Here is a 24067-nt window from a genome sequence, read left to right on the forward strand (position 1 = left end):
CGGTACCAATTCGAAGACGACCTGATAGGTAGTTTTAGGGAAACTTTTAAGCTCTGAACTTGCGCGGCTTTGTCGACGACGAATCGGTGAGGAAAGACGATTTTTTTTGGGAAAACTTAAGGCTTGAGAATACGATCCTGTTAACAGTCAGGAGGAACTTTTTCAAAGTAGTTCTTCAAAACGTAAAGTACATACCTATGCCAATTGGATTTTCTGTTGGTATACAAAGTCCTATGCAAGCATGGGATAATAGCTTGGCCTAAAGGGATTTAAGATATAAAGCGTTCGTATTTCGTATACGATATTTTATCGCTTTTACATACTGATGTTGTGATTTTGCCGATTTTCTTGCGATCTACTCTCCTTTCGTTTGACTGCAACTCATTTGAGGAGACAACCACGAGGCAATCGTCACCCTGAACATACCAGTAATAAACGAGAAACTTATATCTAGAATATGTTTACCTAGTTTTACGTATATGAAATTTTAGTGAGCGATAAAATGGCTGAGGAATGAGATATATTCTAAATAAGATCTAGTTTCTAGTGTACCTGCAGAAGTCGATCGTAAATTTGCGTGGATTTTATACAACTGATCGACGCTGCGTGGAGAGCTTTACAACATAGGTCTTCAATAAAAGCAAATATATACAATTTTACTTATTTGTACGTTGTTTGATAAATTGACACCGAACTTTCGTTAAAATTATACAATTGAGAGTTTCACTGCGAAGGAAATTCAACAGTAATCTCATTAAATTTCGAAACATCGCTTCCACAGTCGAACCCTAGAAAGTAACCTTATTGTAGTTTTCACACATCGGGCTCATCCGCCAGTGATTGAATAACGACACTGTCTAAATGACCGCTTCGCGTCCCTTCTGGTTCTAGACTCAGAGAACACGGTACTTGAAAGCATGTAGCGTATGAATACATATATATATATATATATATATAAAGGTACGATCAGCAGTATATAAGACATTCCTAGTATATAGTAAATATCTATATGAAAGATCTTAACGTGACAGTTAGAGATTTTTCGTTTCAATAATCGTCTACCGGAATTGTAGGGACGATCAAGCATTCGCACGAGTTCTATCTAGTTTCGTCTTATTCCGTGCTGCTGCTGCTGCCTTTCGTTGCTTCCTTTTTTCCGCCGGACAAGAAGTTAACAAAAAACCGTATCAGCATAAGTAGCGACCATCGAATCCCTATCGCTTTTCCCGTCTTTCTCACAGTCTCACTTGTTTTGTGGAGAAAGGCCAGGCCACTCAACGCCACCGGGGCCTTTCTCACCGGTGACGTCAATGGAATACTTTGCACAAACATGGGCGATTGCGTCAAGTAGACACCGAATCGCGGCAAGAAATTCAAATATTGAAAAGAATAAAACGAAGACTGCAAGCAACCAGCGAGAAGGAAAGGGACAGGGGCGGCCTCAACAGCGAACAAACGTTGAAGGCGATATCGGCCAGGGTCCGCGTATAAGCATCGCGACAGGACGGAAAGGGGCTAGCGGGCGTAATGTATCCGTTGAATGAAAATATGTCGCGCTGCCCGAGCAAGGACTGCGTGTGAAGTCCCAGGACAGGCGGATTGGGAACCATATGTCCGTTTGAATTTCATTACTTGAAGCGGAATATTGCCCTTACTAAGAATACTTGCAAAGCTGCTGTAGACGCTGCTCAGACTTCGAATCGGTGGGTACGACGGTGTACGATCTTGCTATTCTTGCTATACCAGTGCGTCGTAATCGGGCTACTTGAGTTAAATATACGTTACATAGATAACTGCGTAGCTCGTTTTCACCGAAACACAGAAGTGGTATGTCTAAGCATGATAATGGTTAGAGATGGGCACGAGTGGACGGACTTGGTGCAAATGCCTACTATATAGTAAACATTATAGATTATATTAGTACTCGTAATAACTGTACGGTTTGAACACGTAAAAGACCTAATATCTTTACATTTTACTGTCTAGTAAAATTAGGTATTTTCTAGAGAAATCGATTAAGGTAGATTCCAGTAGAACTTTAGAAGTATTGTCAAGTTGGTTTCGGTGAATGGTCCGCCCTGGTCTGAGCAACCAACACTCTGTTGGTTAGATACTTCTGTAACACGTGAGGCTCATCTTCTAACCCCATTTAGTGAATAATAACCGTTGAATCCAATCATCCTGGCTTACACCTCCACCGGGAACTTCAGGCCATACGTTTGCTTGAGCCGCGACTACTTGTTCTTGTACACGGTACGTTAACAGAATTGTTGACAAATCTGCGTCCCACCGACAGTGGTCCCGTGGCAATGTAATAATAATAATAATCAGAAGAAATACGTTACTGTTGAGAACAGTGACGCATAGCTCAAAGAAGAACGGAACCAACAACCCATCCATTTACTTCACTTGTAGATTTTGTCCCATTTACGTCCCTATACGGACTCGAGACGCACTGCTAGTAGCTTCGAAATGCTTTCTGAGCGGGTCTAGATATATTGGTGAACCTGATTCGGTGGCACCATTCGTTTATGTAGAAGTAATTAGCGGCAGCAGTATTTGCTAAGAAAAATACTCAATAGCAAAATAGTTTGTGTTTACACCACGCAGAGCAGTTGCTCGATTAAACAGTCTTCTTTGCTCAATTATTCCGTAAACAATGCCTTCGTTCTCATAATAAATTGGCGCAGCGGTGATGTGGAGCTGGCCAAAAAGGTCAAAATGTCAAAAATCAGATTGACTAAGTTACTAAGTAACATGAGCGCCACCGAAGCCAGTGGAGAAGTTTGGTAATTAAAAAGTGGCTTCCGCATTTATCCTTTCAGCTTAGACGCCGCTACGTTACATGGTTCAATAGCTGGACATGCGTACGGCTCGTAATAACAGAACAGCAGCGTGTATGAAGACCATGCTGAACACGTCATCAAAAATAGGAAAATAGTAAATTTGCTGGTCAAGGATATGTTTCAACAGTTACCATGCTTATCACTACAATTTACAGCACTTATGTTACGGTTCATCGTACTGAAGCCTAAGAACTAATGTAGCAGTTCGATCACGTGTTCTGGCTATCGTGGTCTGATCAACCGTTATAGGCACTAGAAGAAGAAGAAGAAACCTAGGTCTGTCGAGACCCATTCGCTGTGTCCTGTAAGCAGGCGTCTTGCTCCCGCCCGTCACCCTCCCAACTGCCATCGCCACTACAGTATGGGTGTTTTGTATTGCAGTTTTTATGTCGGCGAGCGACTGTACGTGGCTTTATGACACCGTGGACGGAAGAAAAACGGGGTTACAGCGAACAGAAAAGTTAGATCCGGACAACTGTCCAAGGTTGTCGAATGTCCTTCCTAAAAGAATAAAATGGACGGAACCGTAGAACGCGGAGTGTATATAGTCCCAGGGAGCTGTGAACACTCTTCGAGGGGTAGACTAAGGGGTATGAAATCAGGCTATAATTAAGTACCCTCGTAACAATATAACAAAGCTCCTGATAGCCGTATGTTACGTTTAGGAAACGTGAAAAAGACGCGGTTTTTTTAAATGGACACATATACGTATAAACACAGTTTTCACCTGTAAAAATCGGGACTGTGACGACAAATTATTAATTTCTAGTATGGGCAAAAAGCCCTTACTCTATGTGGCAAAAAACACGTAGAGTACGGAAAATACCGTTGCGTTTTGTAAACTGTGCTCATTCGTTATTAGTTCGACGTAGCTACATAATTCTAAACTTCGAAAACGAGTATAATGTTGATCTTTATATTAAATCTCAAAGCTGTTGTTTTTGAGTTGTATTCGCATTTGGAGATTACGCAGCGATAAGACTGTGCCCAACCTCTCTAGCGAACGCGTTCAATAGCGTGTGATGTCAAACATAATAGATCGTTACTCACATTCAGGCTTCGTCTCCCTTTTATGCTTACTAACTTACCCAACGCAAGTTAACACACGCAAGAAATTGCTGAACAATAGCATTCATTAACTATCTGTAGGCCATTGCAATTACCACGAATCCCATTGTCCTCCAAGCTGTTTTTAGCGGGGCGTTGCTCTGATGCGGTATAATCCAACTCTAACAATGATAAATTGTTCATTGTGCCACAGCTCCCGTTACTATTGCCGTATTACATCTAAATCTGACAATGTGACTGTGACCCACTGGGCGGGAGAAATGTAACAGTTCTTAGATGATTGTTTATTTGTTAGCATTCCGCTTGCATAAATCACTGATTTGTAACTAACAAGTTTGCCAATCGTTACATGGCTGATGAAACTTAGCTTAAAATCGTCCAAACGCAATAATTCTTGTCAAAAGCTGTTAAAACCAATAGAAATGTTTAAAACAGAGGGAATTGATTCGAAAATCCTGTTAGTATCGAATGAATTATCGGCGAATTTCGTTCGCATCTAAATACGTGTCACTCAACATCGTGTTAGGAGAAATCACGCGTAGCGTATGATTCCACTTTCCTTTTTTTCGAGAAATTTTTCAAGTTATTAAAAAAATAACATATCTACATTCAGCCGTTAGTTGGAGCATAGAATGCGTTTACCTATGTGTGCATATTTCCAAGTTGGGCATAAATTCCAAGGCGCAGCCATGGTTAAGGTTAGCTCTTTACGCTTTTTTAGATCTTTATAGCGGTTTCGAGGTTTTGATTAGTGCGATTCTGTCTGCCATAGGTGATGGACTGTATGTAGTTGCAATGGCTAGAGCAAAACCCGCTGAAGATACCCAGCAAACTTGGGCTTCAAGCGTATTGCTACTGTGTGACCATTTTTTCACTCGTTAGAAGGTAATATACCCTTGAAAAGGGTCCGGTAAAAATTGCGCCACCCTTTAGCGAAACGAAACTGCGAAACTCTATTAAAATAATTCTTCCTCACTCCTGGAAGCCGCTTTAACACTGTAATGATATGTTTATTATTTTATTTGGCCCTCGAAAACAAGAACAAGTACGGAAAAGGTTCACGTGTTGTTGAATCACAGAGAGGCAGATTGGAGTATTCTTAACTACTTTGTTGTCTTGTCTCTTTCAAATTCTTCATGATCATATTCGAAGTAGCGTCAGATAGGATCGTTGTGCACCACTCGATGCCGCCAGTGCCGTCTCGGCTGTTTCCATGACTAGCCAAAGGTTTGGTTCCTTTCAGGATCCCAGATCCAGTTCCTTGCGCACGCTTTCCCTATGCTACAGAGCCCGCTGGCTCTAGGCGTAGGGACAGCAGCAGCGGAAGGCCGGCTATGGCGTCTACATGTAGTGCGCGTAATCGTAGTTGTTCGTGATGCTATTGCCGCCACAGGAGTGGTGTTGACTTCGAACCCAAAGGGAAATTTAATCCAACTTTCCTACAATGGAAAAGAGAAAGAGGGGTCACGTACTACACGATATCTTCAAGCTTCCCGACAAGACGTGACCTATTTTTCTTGACAAATACAACGGAATTGTCTGCCTCTTCGTCATAATTTGGCATCATGGCACATACCACTGCAGGGATGCGCTCGACCACGACGATATCAGGACGACGGGTGATCTTCTGGTAAGGCCGGCCATCCGTTACGTATATCTAAAAATGGAATTTTGAGTAATACATTCTAAAAGGTCGGTCAGGATAGCAAACGTTCTGTGCTAGTCAAATGAGTTTACTCTGGAAAAACGAAATTCAGAACGTGTTTTTCTAGATCTACTACACTGGAGTCTGCCCTGGCGTACAAACGTTATCAATAGTATATTTATTTGGCTTCTACAGCTTGAGGATAAATGTGGTTCTATGCGATCTCATAGCAACTAATCTGTGCTTGCGAGTTAGGTATTTCTATACAAAAGTATGGCTGACGGCTTGGAGATTCTTAGCTAACATACAAGCCTATAAGCATCACCAGCAGGTGATGCGGCGTCAATGAAGACACGGTTCAGGAACTATCCGTGTGAAACGACATAAGGCGTACTAGCTGTGTAGTGAGTCATGCGGTGCAGCAAGTCCATATGGCTTCTATGGTTCTAAATTACCACACAAAAGGTAACTACATCTAGCACTTACATAATAAGATACTAAGTTGTTTGGATCAGTTTACAGAGGCTATCAGAACGTGAGTGTCTCTTTGATTCGTTATAAGTCCGCTCAAGACGCGGGAAACGTCTATAAAGCAAGCACCAGCAGCTTACAAGTACTTGCCAGATTCTCCCCCACATACACAACATGCTGAAATGCTAATATACTGCCATAAGCATACAACTTCCTTAATTCATACAAGTTACCCAACCAGATAACATTAATAAGAAGCAAGGCTTTTACTACATATGTCCTAAATGCATAGAAAGTGATTTTTCTTAAAATATATACATATGATCTCCCTAAAGTACTATATTTGAATCTTATTTCTCTTTCAAATATTTTATTGCAGTAACTTCAAGGCTTATTTGACGCGACGTCCCCCAGAAACTACAAGCTCAAAATGAAAAACTAACTCGTATCTCAACAACGCTAAGTAAGTAGTAGCGTTTTCGAAGGCAGAAAATAGATTATATAATGGGCTATCAGTGATAATGTTCAAAATCGACGATACCTGGATGGATCAAACTTGGGACGTTTTGATACGTTGCGCGTACACGAATGCACGAGCACGTTAGCCGCCTCAACTGGTTAATATAAAGAATATTATCAAAAGACTGTTGTCTTTTGATATTCTGTTGAACATAACAGAGTGTTATATTTCTAGGAGCTATGAACACGTAGATAGCGTCTAAGGGAAACGCTCAAAAATACTATCAAATCTCATAGTAAGTTTCGACTATTGAAATACATCTATTGTATCAACGATGTCTACGAGCAACGTGGCAGGGGCTTTGTGTCGCGTGTGAAAAGTCAGGCTTCGGATCGAATCTGATGCCGTACGTTTTTCGATATAACGCCAGCAAGGGCCAAAATTAGCCGCTGAGCTCTTTTTTTTTATTACTATATAGGTAAAAATGTTCTACAGAATTCACACTGTATTTATTTTCCATCTTTTATTGGTTTCAATTTAATTTAATACATCGTCTATTTTTGAAACGTAAACTTTGAAATGTGAACTAGGTTAATTGACCATCTCAAATAGCGCATTGTCGTCATGATATGAAACGCATACTTGGAATATATATATATATATATATATATATATATATATATATAGAAAATAAACACCTACCTCCACATCTATTTCGAACTGGTTACTCAAAGAAGACTATCAAAATCAAAGAGGACATCTTTATACATGTTACGCGATGGTAAAAGGTACGTTGTCAACTCTTTGTTTTAATGATAGCTAACTGTCCGCCATTATTTTATAACGATATACATCCCATTGATACAATTTGAATTTGGCTGTGGAAACCAAGTAGAACGAAAGCACACGAATTTTGTATTTTATTATTTACGTTACTTTTTGCACTATCGTGTACTACTAGATGTATTGAACCAATACAAATTAGACAATATAAATATGGCCTGACTAGCTAGGGCATGGCCTATCCGCTATGAGTGTATCTATTGGAGAATATACATAGCGCGCATCGGATTAGATTGTGTCAGGCCTATAGTTTATCGTAACCGTTATCTCTAGCTCTACAGACAATTCGGCTTTTTTATAGGAGCTATTCTTGTGAATGTTGTGTATGAATTGTTCTTTTGAGTTTTATGTTTCGGTTAAAGCAAGTACTTTTTTTTACATTTAGAAATATGGGCCACTTTAGTCGATGACATTCTGCCATTTTCTCTAGCAACACTTTGAACCCGTCACCGCAGAATGATTTCTGGGCGAAAAATTTTGATGAGTAATCTTTTCATGACGAAACTAGATTAGCACCATTAAAATAATTCTACAGAGACCAAAATAAATTAAAAAAGTTAAATTTCTCATTCAAGCTTTCTCAATTTTTTCCGGATAGCTAAAGAATTTGTAGTGTAATAGTGTGAATCTGACAGACGACACTATATTCCGGTTTGCCAGCTTCACTTAATTTTTTCCTTCTGTCACTCTTCTGGTAGAATCACTGAATCAGTCGTCTTGCCGGAAACTCTTAACGCACAAGACCTTTACAGCTCTATCGAGTTTACAGCATTAATTTATTTAGCGGCATAAATTGTGCAATAAATTGCTTTTATCTTTATTTTTTTTTTTATTTGCACACTTCTCAGTACCCGACTTTACAGATACCTCGATTCCGTTGCGTCCCTGTGGATTTACGATCGAGCTTTTTCTGTAGCCAGCTTTCCTTTGATCATTTAACTCTTGGCGGCGGATGGTTAAATGCTTGCCGATATCATGGCTACTCAATTATTTTTGCACTTTTTCCATAATTAGTCGATAGCTACATGACCATTTTTATGATCGGTGTTTCCGGCACAACCGCCTTAAGACCCGTTCTGCCTGTATACTACCAAAATTGTAAAATATTTCGCAAAAAAACGCACGCATTTTCAAGGTGCGTTATATGTATGAAGGTATTCATATAATTTATATGAATAAAAAAATATACCTAAGATATGTAACACTCAGCTGAAAAAATGGTCAATACTTTTTCGACAAGCTATAAATTAAATTTGAGTCTAGCGGCTAATAATGTGACAGCAAGTGGCAGTTCTTAGCACCAGCCATCAAAGAGCGTGGATTGCGGTTGTTCTCTAGATGTTTGTAATTGTTTATAGTTTTCATAAATGAATTGTGTATAATCTTCGTGAATGGATTGGGGATGACTACAGTGAAGAATTGATGCAAAAGATGAGTTAATAAACCCATGTGTCTTGATCGATACGAAAATCCCCGTGCTCCCTTGAGAATCTATATATGTGCTGGGCAGATTTATACAATTTAGATTAGCAGTTGGACAATAAATAACTTGCTTAGCTTTTGCTTGGCCTACAACGGTAATTCTTGTCTCATAAGAATTAGTAATCGTGACGGGAGAGCACATTACCCATCACAAACTGAAGATGGATGTTTTTAATAGATGAATCGTAAACAAAAGACGCCTCATAAGAAAAACAGCCAGTTTTAACCTCAGCTTCGAATCCTACTTTGTCGTTTTGTGTGATGATGCGGTGGAAATCAATTCACAGAGGCACTCAATAGTGACCTTAATTGCTTACCTCCTTGTCTTGTATTATACTTTTGAATAAATGATAAAGCAAAAATGTACGCAAGAAGTGATTAGTGATTTTGGGCACGTATTTTAACAGCGGAATTGGTTGATTTTTTTTCTAGATGATCGTTGATGTGGTAAGAAAAACGTCCGACGTCAGTTTATTAGCACGCAGGAAACACTGAAACAACCAATGGACGCGAGGAACAAGCAACGGCGGGATATCAAGGTGTTCGGATATTATGACCTGACAGGGTGCGATCTTGTTGATAAAAAGAAGGACAATTAATCCCTAACAGCGTTTGTTTCACAATAAGGACATGGTACTGTCGAATGATCGCAACGAGTGTTATATGTTAATACTATGAAGTTACACAGCACAAATTGCATTGGCTTGTTAGCCACTGATTAGACCAGTGTTCTCTGCCGCTGTATTCATCATGTGTAGTGGGCCTATTGGGACGATGCATAAGGCCATTGTCATATTTGTCTACTTCGTTCCTTCCCGACTGCTTCGTTACCGTTGGCCAAATGCTACCCTTGACTAGGAAGTTTACCATTGTCGATTAGCAATAGATGTTCTTTCAGAACATGCCAGCGTCACTCCACCGCGTTACTCCCTGGAGAAAGAAGCAGAGATAGTTAGAAGTTAACTAAGAGAAAAACCGAACGCAAATCGATCAACTTCATAAAAAAATGTAAACGCCTTAAAATGTAATAAAAAAATAAGTAATACATATAGTCGCCTCGTTCATTTTTTCTGTTTTGCCCTTATAAATTTCAGCGTTCTTCCTAAAATCGATTTTAGCTTCATTCTTAATATTGTTTTCACCTCTTAGTGGGCTTCGATCCCCAAGTTAAGAGTCTTTTTCCGTCTCAACTCGCTTCATAATTACTTCACTCTATAAATGTAAATCTCCTTTCGAAATGGCGCACATTTACTTTAAAATCTAACCTTAACGTAAATTGTTGTAGTCTGAATAAAACAATTTCCCAACAACTTTTTCGTTTACCATCAGCAAACGAAGGTGACCTAGCAGATAGGCTTTTGCTAGGATCACAGTATAAACATCTGTCGCAAATTTGCCTGTCCATTACAGGGTTGATCTAATAACGATTACCGTAATGTTTTGCAGTCCGTATGATGTCGTACGTTATGTACAGGAGAAAAAAGTGACTGTGGAAAACTCGTTTGACTTTATTGATATTGAAAAGACCCTCACTCAGGTATCTCAAGGTGAGATGGTGATTTGACGATTTTTCCTGAAAATTTAACCACTCTCGAAATCATTTTCCTTTGTTTTGACTACGGCAAGGCTTTATAGCAAACCAAATATATTAGTATTTAGTTATGACAGACGTCACACAATATTAAAAAAACTGTTCTCAATCTTTCTAACGTCTAACTATTATGATGTAACTCGTAGATAATTGACTTTCGTGTCTAGACAACTATATGCTTCCGTAGGTTTTACCTAAAGTATTGTTGTAAAAATATTATAAATGATGCAATATTTTTAACTAGCCTCGTACTAGATCGACTGTTTTTTTATTACGATCACGCACTCGGTTAGTAGTCCACTTTTCAATCGGTAATCTTTCATCTATAAATCCTTTCTTGAAGGATACTAGCTAAATTGCGTATGTTTGCTCCTATCTGATCCCAGGTCATCACGGCTCTGAGATTAACTTTCAGACCGCGAGTCTTTCATTGGACGCCTCATCAAAGGTTTACGGCCTACGGGTAGATAATCTTCACAATTTACTTTTGCAACTCAGAAATAGCTTTCGCCCAAAAACATGTGTAGTTCCTGATACAGAGTGTGAATCAAGGACATCGCCAAAAATAGAGATTCGTAAAGAACCTCACGCGAGCAAAAGAATTCGGAGTAAGTATGTACACGTACATATATGAAGACATTGCGTGATACGTTAATATCACTAAATCGGAGAGACGCGCTAATGAAATATTGTCTTGTTTGATGATACCTAAAACAATTAAACATGTACTTGCAATTGGGGATCTGTTTTATCCGCTATAGTCAATATAGATCAAAGAAAAAGCCTAGAAGCGAAACAAGGTAATATCTTGAAAAAGGACAATCAGCCATCCTTACTTGCCATAATTACCCCAAGTTGCTCACACAACACAAACAAGGTCATATCTAGTAAACAAAAGTCAATCCCTTTAAATATAAATAAAAAATCGAATAAAATTGTAAACTATACGATGTCAAACGGCCTTGTACAGCCTTCTAAGTAAATGGCGAAATCATGACTTGAAGCCAGGCTGTTAAGTTCGTTTGGTCTCCTAGAATCAAAAGAGATTGCGTGCAAAAACACAGCACTGTCAAATACGTTTACGAAAGCAGAACTTTGTAAAATGCGATTCAGGCAATGGTCTTCCAGAAAACTCATGACTGTTGTCAAAATTGGGTGTCGAACACAAATAATTTTAGCGTTACGAAAACAGGTGTCAGAATAGAAGATAATTAGTGGCAAATTTCGTAAATGATAGATAAAAAAATAGTAAAGGTGGTCGCCACCATGTCATCATGGGGATTCCAGCACACTGCATGGGAAGGGCAACCAGACCAGTCGAATCACAAATATACTTTTGAAATCGATATTTGCGGCGCTGACTAAGAAAATTCGTTCACCGATGAGTAAACGTTATAATCACTAGCGGATTATCTAAAAGGAGGCGCGTATGCAAGAAGGTGCCTATATTAGTATAAAAAGGGGCTAGGGAAAATAACCTCATATCTGCCTTGTCCACTTTGCCGGGCTCTCGATTGTTTGTCAATGTCAGGAACGTTTTATTTTCCCAGAAATCATGAGGGATATCAGTGCGGATTTTCAAAGGAAAAAAAAGTCGGAAAATGTACAAAAAAGCTTGTTGAGACATGACTATAAGCACTGACTTCAATAAATCCGATGTAATCGAAGTCCTACACGAACAATTTCTCATTACATAAGGTTAAAGACGAACCCTAGCGGCCACTTCTTAGGTCGTCGCTGATATGAAAGAAACAGTAGCAAAGAAAAGCGTGTGTAGATCTATACGAATCTTGAAAACAAGTGGCTAGAAAGGGAAAAGCACTTCAGTTAATTAAATCACTGCTCCCACCCTCAGCCACTACCAACGAGCGCTATGATAATACTAATCTTGTGGTAACATAACATTCGTCTCGTAATTTTTCGTGTTCTTTGGAAACTACAGGTAACTATGTTGAGCCAGATTTGTTGAAGACGACAGGTGCGATTGATGTCAACTTAGACATGAACGATTTTTGCGGGAAAATCTTGCTTGAGGTCAGCGGACAAGAGGGCAGCATGGGTCGAATAATGAGCTTCCTCCCGCCAGCAGATATGCATCCAATCGATATCACGCAGCAAGATCATTGGTAAAAAAATTTACTACACGTATCCTTAGAGCTTCATCTGGCGCTAATATTTCTTTACCTTAAAAAGTCTAGATTTGTTAGTGCAGTTATTTTGATTGATCAATTAGTAGCTCGCATTTTTTTTAAGGTAAAGCAGAGTTTCGCATCTTTTTGGTTCGTAGCCAAACGTTTGTTCATTAGAGTCATAAAGTCGACCATTGGTTCCCTTTGTTTGAACGTCAATATGCAGAATATAGTACTATGTATACCTTAAACGGAAATCTTGACACGCACCTGCACCCTTAGACGTATACAATCAAATATAAAAATGATTATACTTTTTATTTTATTATGAATGCGATGTTAGTCACTTCTCATTTCGTTTAGGTTCGAGGCGGGTGTCATGGAGGACATGCGTACGCTCCGACCTTTACCTGATATACCAATAGGTCTGCCTATTTCGCGGTTGCTTGAGACGTTTAGCATGGATCTTCAATCAGGCAAACATTTTTCTCAGGAAAGTCTCCATACGTCCTTGGAACAGGACAGCGATATTCGTAAATACGTAGGTATACGAAACAAACCTTTTTTTATGACAGTCAATGCCAAGTAGGATCAATAGGCTCGACAGTGATACTAAAAACATTACTTATTACTTGGAAAAAATCGTTCAACTCAAATCAAGCTTATCGCTAAGGTAATGGGAACAAGCAGAACAACTGATGTGGAGCATATGTCAGCCTTCTCAGTATATGATAATTTTTTAATACGCCGGAAAATTTTATTTAAAAGTCAAAGCATAGGAATGAGCTGGGCTGAATGTTCCTACTCTATCATTAAAAAAAACAACTAAATAACTGCTAGGCGTACAGATCCGTATGCTAAGTAAACATTGGAACATACATTAGAACCTTTATAATCGTAACATTTTAACTATCTGATGTTTTAAACTACATAGAAGTTCGACCCAGATGCCGATAGTCTCTCTACGAAAAGAACAGTACTTTACGGCGATACCATTCAAGAAACCCAGGCATCCAATCTGGCAGTTCTGAAGGTTATAAAAAAGGAGAATTCCGAGATCAGTGTGCCTGGTGAACGTTTTACGATCGGTGAGTATTAAGCATTTATGCTGCCTACAGTCACGTTAGATAAATATCACGAAATAGCGGAAACGCTATCCAAACCTGCGTCCTATATTATGGTAGCGTGAGAGCATTTCCTTTGGTATCTTATAATCAACATAGGAACTTGACCACGTATACTGTGAATGGCCTATCTTGAAGTAATTTAGTAATCTTGCCCCAAATATTAACAAAAATACCGCATACTGTCACACATCCCTACAGTTATAGCGCAGTGTATATAGGCAACTATGTACTGACTAACGTCGTTGCAAATCGGAATTGGCGTCTCAAGACGCTGTGGTTCTTATGGGCACTAGAGACTAAAAATTATTTGGTCCAGCTGGCCGATACCACTGACTGATTACAACGGCGTCTTTATTCACGTCCTTTCATTTTTAGATGGGACCCCCATTAGAGCAATAGAGGCAAGAGGTCGACCGCGTAAGTTCATCGACCTGCCGTTTCTTCCGTTACTGGAGAGGATGACGCAGCCAGGAGATGAACCTGAATGTAAACAGGCCCCAGATTACAATCTCTTTAATGCGGCCGTGCTTTCGCTTGCCCCAAGCAGCATTCGGCTGTCGAATGCCACGTTGACCAAGTGGACAAGCAATTGCAAAAAGCTTCGACACCCAGATCCCGTCGAAATCCGTGACCTCACGTTTGATAGCGTCGTCGAACGTTTCTCGTCTCTGTTTTTCCTCGAGTCTTATAAGGTTTCGATACAAGAATTTCCCGACGGTTCTGCCGCAAAGGTGGACGCTCCTGATATTCGTCTAGTTAAAAGAAAGTGTAGTGAACCAGAGGAGTCTAAATTTACCGCTGAAATCAAGTCTGAGTCCCAAGTAGCATCTTCTAGTGTAAGTTTACGAGGCTGTTTGTCTTTGCATTACGAAATGACTTTAGTTAGTAGTGTTCATAATGTATTATAATTTTAACTTGCTATGCATACTTTTTATAGAAAGGCATGTTAATTACAATGGTCCGTATTTTTGAACGAGAAACAAAGAAATCAAGGATATCCTAGAAGTGCAAAAACATCTGGAGTTAGCATAAACTTACAACATAAAAAAATTCTATGTCGGGTTGTTCTCGGCTGCGACAGTAATGCTACGCCTAAAAATGAATGGTGGATTGAATTAATAGCAAACAACATAAACCTATATATTTGTCATCCTCTCAGCATCCTCAAGGCAGCCGTTCTTTGGCTAGTGTGCACGTTCTTCCCTCTCTCTGCGTATACGGTGCCTGCACAGCCTGCGAAACGTAGTCGCTATCATATCTAAATTCCTTATTCTGTTTAGCTTGAATCTCACCTCAAGCGAAATAATTTAATTTCAGTGGCCCCTGGACACAAAAAGTACGCAGGAACCCGAATGGTCCCAAACGATAGCCCCAGACCTAATGACTACCGCTATTTACCTAGGTCACCGTACTGCGCAAAAGAAATTCAACCTTAAGCAGATGTGCCAAGCAATGTGGGATATTTTCTTAATTTCGAACAGTAAAAACGATGTGCCAGTGGGAGATAAGGGCAGCAAGCATCTGCTTTCTCACTTATACATCGCCATACAGCCCACGTTATCACCAGATAATCGCAGGGCTATCAACCCCCAGCTGGCTTTTGTTGCGCTGCTGTCATTAGCCAACGAGGAAAAATTGAATTTGGTGCCTATAGATGAGGTTGACGTATGCATTTCGCAAATGGTTATAGCAGCGTCCTCTATTCCTTTGACTTTTGAGCCAGTAGAAGCGCATTCTAGGAGTAAAGGCTTCAAAAGATCTGGCCTTCAAAGAAACAAACTAAAATCGAAACGTCTTCGCCTCACTAATGAATCAGTGGCGAATAGCTATGGTTGAACGATACTCTCAGTTCGTTGCTATATTACTAATAATACAAACGCCGTTTACAGACCGCACTAGCCGTTAGTCAGTCTCGGTCTATGGTAACATTCATGGTACTAAATAGATGGCATTCGTTTTGAACATAGAAAAAAAACGGATTCTCTACTCTGATTGTAAGATTTTTTAATTGTAGTTATTTATTGAACAGCGATAATTTACACACAGACTGCGCGGAGTTGTTCGTGACCGTTTCGTTCTTTGACGTCTCTGATTATTGTATGCGAGCAATGCGAGTTCAACCAGAAGCGTCAAGTTCTGCGCATAGAGAAAAAATATTATTTTATTTTAACCACACATACACACCTTTTCAATATTATCTGTACTTTGTTCAAGAGATGGTAAAGCTTATAGATCTGCTGACGACCTAAGAAACTCAAAAAAGACAAATACTCGCGTAACCAATATATATATATACCCTAATCGAGGAACGAAATAAAGTGAGCACATTGTATTCAAGATTTAGGTAGATCGTTTCTTTCATTACAGAAGTATGTTATTGGGATGCTTTAGGTAAAGTACACAGGGGGTGTTTTCCCTCTCGACTCAGGAGTCACTAGTCCAAGCTCTATATCTTCGTCATGGGGAATGAAGGTAAAGACAATTTTTAATGAGCATGTAAGTGTTGGATTAATAAAAAGATTGTTCCTCATTAGAAACGATACAGACACATCTGACTTTAGAGCTGTTGTTGTGTATTATATCTGGTCGCTGCCAACGATCTCGTCCCCAAAATCGTTATATCGTAGCAAAAATTGCAGGTTTACTTCCCCCAAAAAATTCGTAATATCGATTACGCAGGAAGGCAACCGACTGATGAACTTACATGTCACTATGTGTGTCATTATGACGTTCATGTGGTAAGCACCCTATAGCGGAGTCTGCGTCATAAACCGAACCCTGACTAGCTTTACATTGACTAAACTATCTTTCCTACTTCCCTATATTTTCCGTTATTTTTGCAAAATACGCAATTTCGCACTTCTAAAAAAACAACGAAACGGCTTAAGAAAGGCGAAAAGTTCTCTCAGAATGACTTGCTTCAGTAGTACGTTGTGGTTGCATTTTTTTCTACCATTTGAAATTTTCATTACCTTCACTTCTTAACAACATCGGTACGCCATCTGATATTTGCACGAGACGTACTTGGTCGTCCAGCATTATTCCACAGCTTTTTTAATCGCACGTGTGTGCCTACATATGTTTTTCCCTCTTTTCCTTCTCACTTAACCGCAATCATCGCAATGGGCGATATGGCTCAACCGATCTGAGATTTCCCCTGTCATTCGGATAGTGAAACAAGTGTACGTGGGTAACAGAATTAGGACTAACGGACTGCCGCATCGGTACGAGTAGGAACGACTAACAAAGCACGACCCGTATCAGCATCTACTATCGCATTGTCTTCAAAGGGCGCTCGTTTCGAGAACAGCCGGTGCGGTTCGTACGCCGAGCAAATACGGATTGCACGATTGCTGTCGCTACTAGCCCACCAATCGGTAAGGGCCAATGTTTAGCAAACGTAGACGTCTTTTTCCATAGCATACACAACACATATCGTTTACTCTACGCAATTTATTATCTCGATTGGCGTACGAAGGAAAAAAGGCACCACCATCGAATATGGTCGTACGTGGCTAATGTTTACGCTTTACTGTAGATCCGTCTAGAATAGTAGATTCATCGATGCGACTCACTCGATCTATGACAGAGCGTAAATAAGATAGACCGCGCTTCGCCGAAAAGGTCCCACAGAGTAAAGCTGATAATGCTTTTAATCGAAAAATGGATAGGCTTATCTGAAGATCTTCGATAACTATGTGGGTTGAATTGCCTGCTAACCTATCTTTTAATTCACTCGATTTTGAACCTCAACCATAATTGCCACTATATGAAACACAGATTCATTCCGGTCCATACAGTTGATTTTACAATAGTATTTCAGCCAAATCTTTTTGATCATGATCTCATTTTACAATGTCTTTTTTGCATATATATATATATATATATATATAGAGCTATGTGCCCTACAGACGCTTTGGAAGAATAGGCGCAATCGTAAGTAGTAAGAATGTATAATGCTCGTGTGACAGAATCTAAACATGTAACAATCATAATACCTCAACAATATTTGTTCGTATGCCATACACAGATAGAACTTTCACTGCAACGTTTGCTTACTTATCCAGACATCGCTGCTGCGTCATGGAGCTTGACGCGCTCAGCACTCCTAGCTGAGCCTCTGCACCTCCGAAAGATTTCACGTCTCAGCTCGAGCTGACGCTGACAAAAGTGCAAGAGAAACACAGCCACTACGGGACGGTATCTTGGAAGAGGACGGCTTGGGAAACGCACAACGTCGGGCGGCTCCTCGGAGGACACTACGGATTAATGGTTCCCGCTAGCCATCTATAAGTATTAAGTCGAAACGGGTTTGACGAGGACCGCGATGGCCATATGCACGGGGTAGCTGCCTGCCCGCCCGCCCGCCCGCCCGCCCGCCCGCCTGCCTCCGCTACTCTTTCCATCGATGTTGATAGCGGCCACACGGCTCACTCAGACCATTAGGATATCGAAAACAGCCGACAAACGATATAATCATCCGAAACCTTTTTCTATATATCGCCTCAGATAACGGGTAAGACGCTTGATGACCCTAGTCCCAGCTAGTCTAGTTTAAAGTTCCATTGTACATGTTTGAATATACAAGCATATGAATATCGGGTAGCCGAACGGGACTCATTATAATCTGTCTTCGTAACAAAGAGCGTCAGCTGTTATGTACTAGTGTGCTCTCATCTGACTGAAACCCTCGCTGGATTAAAAAATAAAATTAATTCGAGCAACTGATTAGGGGAGTTCAATGCATCGGCGTATTTGCCCTTGATCCACTGTGGTGTTAGGGATTAGGTGCACCAACTCAACATACGATTCACTCTTCAGCGGTTACCCGAACTGTGCAGCTATTGATGTGGTCTATTGTCTGCATGTGAAGCACTCGATTTAACAGCGTATATTCTATACATGTAGCACGAGTCTACAGTTATAAATAGCAAATTTGTATACTATTGATTATCTTCGTTGACGCGATAATGCGTCTCAGATGCATTGTATGCCTAGCGCTTCCTACAATTCAATGATTCAGCTTCTTTACTGCGCCATTCCCATTTATATTGCAGCTTCTCTTCTATAGTCTCGTATCGATTAACTTATTTTCAAATGTGCTTCTCACAAGTAAAGTCTTTTTTTCTTCTATTTTACTTTCTTCTCTTAATTCTGTGATTTTATCCCCACACGTTCTTTTTTTCAGTTGATGGTAATACGGAAGATATATGTCGCAGTTGATGAACAACTTTTATGTAAGGCTTCCTCGAACTACATCGATGTGATCTCTTGACAGCACCCCCTGCCAATACACAATCTATAACTTACCTATTACTTCATCGGAATACTACTTTGTCTCAGGGCTCGAGCTGTAGTAGGTCGATCTGCTTCGTACGTTCCTAAACTTAACCTACGCCACTGACTTTTAATTGTTTCAAAAAGTAGCAAACGATCAAGATAATGAGCTATCACGCTGTAACATAACTAGCTTTTGTTACCCCAAGCGTATATGATATATTTAGGTACGGATACAAAATGATAGTCTTCCATTAGTAAGTAAGATCTGAGGTTTGTAACGTAAACGTCAGGTAATCTAGTTGAAGTGTAAATGACGTATCTTTTCATCATTAGTCTAAAAACACAATTGATATGTAATACCGGATAGTTGTTGAGCTAGGCATACTACTGCTCCGTACAAAGATGCCTGCGCAGGGATTCGTCATTGAACTAGGTCGAAACAATCTTTTATGTTTATGCAAGACGAATTGGGGACGAAGAAGCTTCCGTCGGCCTACTAGAACCTACACAGATGAATATGGTCCTATTTTTCGAAAGGGATATCTTAACCTATCTGACTTAGCAGCTATGCCATGGGGGTAAAATGGATGTATTCCATAGAAGCCTAGCTCGAATGAGCCCGCCCATGCATGGTTTCAAATGTTGGCCATATCATAATTGTTAACAGAATAATACTGATTTGTATATAATTTGGCGCCATGTGCAGCGTATTCCTCTAGTAAAAGCGTATCTTAAACTTACGCCTAATCTTTGACTAGAAAGCAATAAGACATACTCATTATAAAGCTGAGAATTACGTCGTTAATTATAAACATGGTTTATAATGGTGGTATATCCAAATAACATACGTTTCACAACAGGCACAAGGTATTTCCGGTTTCAGTATGACACGATCATGCAGATTCCAGCATAAGAGGTATCGTATTACTGTATCCTCGAAGTGCAGGAAAAGTCCTGAATGCCTGGGAACCATCGTACACACTGGCAAACAACTAGTGAAGGACACTGAATGCGAAGAAGTTCTGAACTTGCTGTTGTGAGGCCCTGGGGAAATTTTTTGGTCATGCTCACAGCCGGCTAGTGCTATTGGTGAGATGACATCGATGAGCTACCGATCTGGGTAGAGGCCGATGGAGTTGTGCTCGTTTTGCCTGTTGGATTGCCCAGTAAATAATTTGGATGCAAGATAGTAGGACATCGCTGACTTAACCAGCATAGGCAGTGTATAATAGCAAGTAACCTAATTATCAGAACAAATTCCTTGCACTAATGATTATAGAGATGCTTTTAGTAGATTTCAGACTTCGTAATTGCATAATAATTAGATGAGCTACGTCCTGAGCTGCTTACGAGTGAGTACTAATATATCGTAGTGCATACTCGTTTTCCATAGGTATTTCATACTGTGACGACCAACGAACAACATAATTTATAAAATCCCTACAATGTTTAAAGTAAAAAACCCAAATATTTAGCAATGAGTATGAGCTGAGTTATCTACAACGATATTGCCTCTGTTATATCTGAACCTGCAAGCATTTCGACGATAAACTTTCTAACAAATGATATTCTTCCGAGTTGTCCTTAAACCTAACCGCTTTCTAAGGAGATTGACCAACAACAAATGAATAATAATCGGCTGTTTATACGTATGCAAAATGATCGCCTCTTTCGCAGTACGCAAACGTGGGAAATGGTTCTGTTGAAGAGCTTGAATTGGCTGGTCTCGTTTACCTCATTGGTAATACACACCGGAACATTTATTCACTGCACAAGAAACGCCAAGTAGAATTGCCGTTCGTAGACTCTCCCCCCCGCTACCCCTCTTTGTACAGAGGCAACTGCTCTCTGGTGCAGCCTGACTGTGTTTATGCACGGCCAACGAACCCCGTTTGCCGACACGAAAACTTGCTAAGAAGCAACAAATTCACGATTAAGGGATTTCAAACTCTTTTGCGTCCGCCTTCAGTTCAAGAGTAACAACGACAAAAGCCGTTGTTGTCTCCCTAGACAGAGTCAGAACTAGCCCTAAATACTGTAATTGTGCTGTGTTGTAGAATGCCTTTGCTCGTCTGCAGCATCTTCTTTCGTAAGCTTCATTCAACAGCTACAAAACTTACATGCAACCACAGGGGGGAATGTTGTACGTTGTAAATTAAAACAAATGTTCGCATACTTTTCTACTGCGTGGAGAAACCGCTCATCTAGTACACAGGCAATGAGACTTCGCGCTTACTCGGTGGCATATAGTACGGAAATGACTATGCTGGGACCTGCGGCAAAGTACACCCTGGAGCTATTACCTCTTGCATTCGTTGGACGAACAGCCTCAACCGTTACCCAGCACCCCTTTGCTGCAGTACAGACATTTGTACAGCCTCGCCATTATAAAGGCGTTGAAGCTTGATGAAAAAGAGATGTTGCCCTTCCCGTAGAAGGTCAAGTCATTCGAGAGGATTATTGCGAATCTGATGTTGGGCTGACTGAGCTAATGAACTGCTGGCTAAGGTTATCTAAGTAGGCAAAACATCGGATGGCGTTTAAGATGAGCTAAAAGAATCAAGGAAGAGGACAGACGATTTGAAGATAATAGCAAGCTGCAGCCTAAATATCTTCGAAGCTAAATGTTTAGCCGCTCAGACCATATAAATCCGAATTAAATAAAAACAGAACGATTGTGCGCGCATAGGAAATAAAGAGAGTGTCAAAATTAGTATAGCGTTCATCATCACCAATATGTCATTAGTTGGCCCTTTTAGTCTCTTCTCATACGCGACATTCGAGGATATTATATCCGTCTTAGAATACTCTGTTTCATATGTGTTCTTATATTTTTCTGCACCTTGCTTTTTTTCTGCACTCTTAAAACAAATCCATATAGTACCACAAACTTCTTTTTTACTGCTGTGAACTCTGTCATGGTTATTCTACTGTCACTGGTGTATGTTCAACCATTAGCACATCTAATATATCAATGGCAATATTTACAGCAAGCGGCACGCCTGCTGTGACACTCAGAGGTACAGATCCGGTAAAAGTGTACGCCGCTTGACCTAGAGTGCATGTGTGACGGATTTTTTGTCGGCGTTCGTATCACACGTGCCTTTCAGTCCTGCCGTCTCCACTTTCCTGACCATTATGAGTGGTCCTCACAGATCTTCGTCACGTACGTCTCCGCGTTTCGATATATTCCGTCGCCAGCGCCAAGAACCACGTTGCTATGCCTCTTGTATAAGCACTCTAGTCCGCACCTTCCGATGGCCTGTGTTTGCGTCAGCGTACCCCTAGTATATACGGTATATGTACTTGTGTGGCAATGCGCCTATGTGCGCGGATATGTGTGTTTCAGGGTACAGAAGAATGGCTCCCTCTCCTTTATACCATAGCGACGGCCCTTTTTTAGGTGGAAATAGGTAGTGTAGAAAAAGTTCTTCATTCAAAATTCCTTTCATACAGACACCCAGTTGAAAGCTCGCTAAGCCCATGTGAGTAATATATCGACAAAACGGAAACTATCAATGTGTGGGCCGCCTGGCAATCGATCGTCAGCTGTACCGCTTTTCTGCCGTTAGTCTGGGTCTCAGGTGCCGATGCCGAGTGTAGAGTATATCGCGTGGGAACGAAAGAATGAGAGACGGAAGTTCTGACGTTACCCCGAGACTAGGTGTACGCAGCAGGCGCCACTCGGACGATGATGCTACGCGAATTCAGCTCTTGGCTAACTTTCGGGTCACGCAACGTCACGCATCGATGTTTGTTTGATGTCCACTATTGCAAACTTCCCAAGCCCTGGTACCGTTTCCCTTACACCTCCCAAAATAAAGAATATCAGCGCTTAGAACAACGTTTTTTGGCATTTAGAATAGTTTTCAATTGCAAAACGAATCGACTGAAGAAGGCTTCAGAGCAGCAAGCAAAACGACATAGCAGCTTCATGTTGTTATTATTTAGATTGGGTGTATATTTGATACATGACCCTCTGTGCTCTCTCATGGGGTGACTAAATGCACTGAAACAGGCGGATAACAATAGAGGACGAGTGTTTTGAATGCTTACTGTCTTGATCGACCCTCGTGTTTTACTAGCGACCCTGTTCTGCCTTCATATACAAGAATGAGCCTTAACTAAGCAAGTCGCAAAAATTAGGTAATAATTTTTGCTACCAATATATGAAAAATAATGGCCTTATCAAGTGTAATTATTGGTCTGGTTTTATATACAAATATGATGTGATAATCCTTTTTTTTTTTAATTATTGTTAAAAAACATTAAAGCTAGTACGAGACTGCCAGATAAAGATACTATACGATTCATAGAGATTTTTAGATTGCATAGAAATGCTTACAGTATGGCATGATCACTTGTATGATTTGATTTAGATCACATAATTGTTCAGGATTTGTTAGTCTCATCAAGACGATGTAAGATATAAGGCTAGGGTCAATAAATGAATGAATTGTTAAATTCTGTATTTTGACAAAACCGATATTTTTAATAGAAATTTAGTAGAAAATTAGACCTAAAAACGTAGGTGCAGAAGAAATGTCTAATATTGCAGTTACCATCGCAATCGAAGAGTATATATGCAGGGTCCCATACAATATCTTCGTTGCTGTAGTTTTTTTTATATAGTAGAGTGGTTGGCGGTGGCGTAGCGAATGGTCCATTCTACGATAGCTGCTAATCATATGATGAAGCATTACGAAAATTTATAACCTAATTTGGACGCAGCCTTCGGGGCTGGCCTGAAGTAGTTTGTGACAGGTCACCTCCAGCAACGCTTCAAGCTGCTCCAACATAGGGAAGTATCAAAGCCGTTTAAGACAAACTTTACCACGTTGATTTGATACTATCTACAAGAATTTGTATTTGCAAAATGAAGTGTGCCACAAATTTTATAGCAGTACATGAGCCATTATCCGTAGAAGCTGCAGCTCGTTAAACGATTGCTTCTAGGTAGAGCCCGTGGCCGCCCAGTTCTTGCGACCTAAGCCGCCGACTAGACGAAAAATTTGGCTTGCGGCTACATATCAACAATTTTTTGTAAACCGAAAGTGACTATACAAATGGTAATCTAATCCATCCTGCATTAACTAGGGTAGAACATCGTTGAAAATCTAAACAT

The 24067-nt window shown here is 40.2% G+C and overlaps 1 protein-coding gene across 2 annotated transcripts; it reads left to right on the forward strand.

Moving 5' to 3' along the window:
- Positions 1-4728: 4728 nt before the first annotated feature.
- On the forward strand, positions 4729-22571 carry LOC111254873 (uncharacterized). Of its 2 annotated transcripts, XM_022816189.2 has the most exons (14): positions 4729-4799; positions 5158-6024; positions 6410-6493; positions 9248-9380; positions 10262-10362; positions 10793-11014; positions 12349-12532; positions 12899-13076; positions 13470-13623; positions 14038-14498; positions 14980-17039; positions 17730-18178; positions 18851-18899; positions 20620-22571. In XM_022816189.2, exons 4-11 carry the CDS (start codon positions 9319-9321, stop codon positions 15496-15498), a joined length of 1881 nt encoding a protein of 626 aa, XP_022671924.1. In that variant the 5' UTR covers positions 4729-4799; positions 5158-6024; positions 6410-6493; positions 9248-9318; the 3' UTR covers positions 15499-17039; positions 17730-18178; positions 18851-18899; positions 20620-22571. The 2 variants fall into 2 exon arrangements, with proteins under 2 accessions (XP_022671924.1, XP_022671925.1); XM_022816190.2 differs by lacking the exons at positions 4729-4799; positions 5158-6024; positions 6410-6493; positions 20620-22571 and adding an exon at positions 6503-7278 and having other exon boundaries at positions 18851-19678.
- Positions 22572-24067: the final 1496 nt, after the last annotated feature.

The sequence above is a fragment of the Varroa destructor genome, unplaced genomic scaffold, assembly GCF_002443255.2.
Source record: "Varroa destructor unplaced genomic scaffold, Vdes_3.0 BEIS01000007.1, whole genome shotgun sequence".
Classification (NCBI taxonomy): domain Eukaryota; kingdom Metazoa; phylum Arthropoda; class Arachnida; order Mesostigmata; family Varroidae; genus Varroa; species Varroa destructor.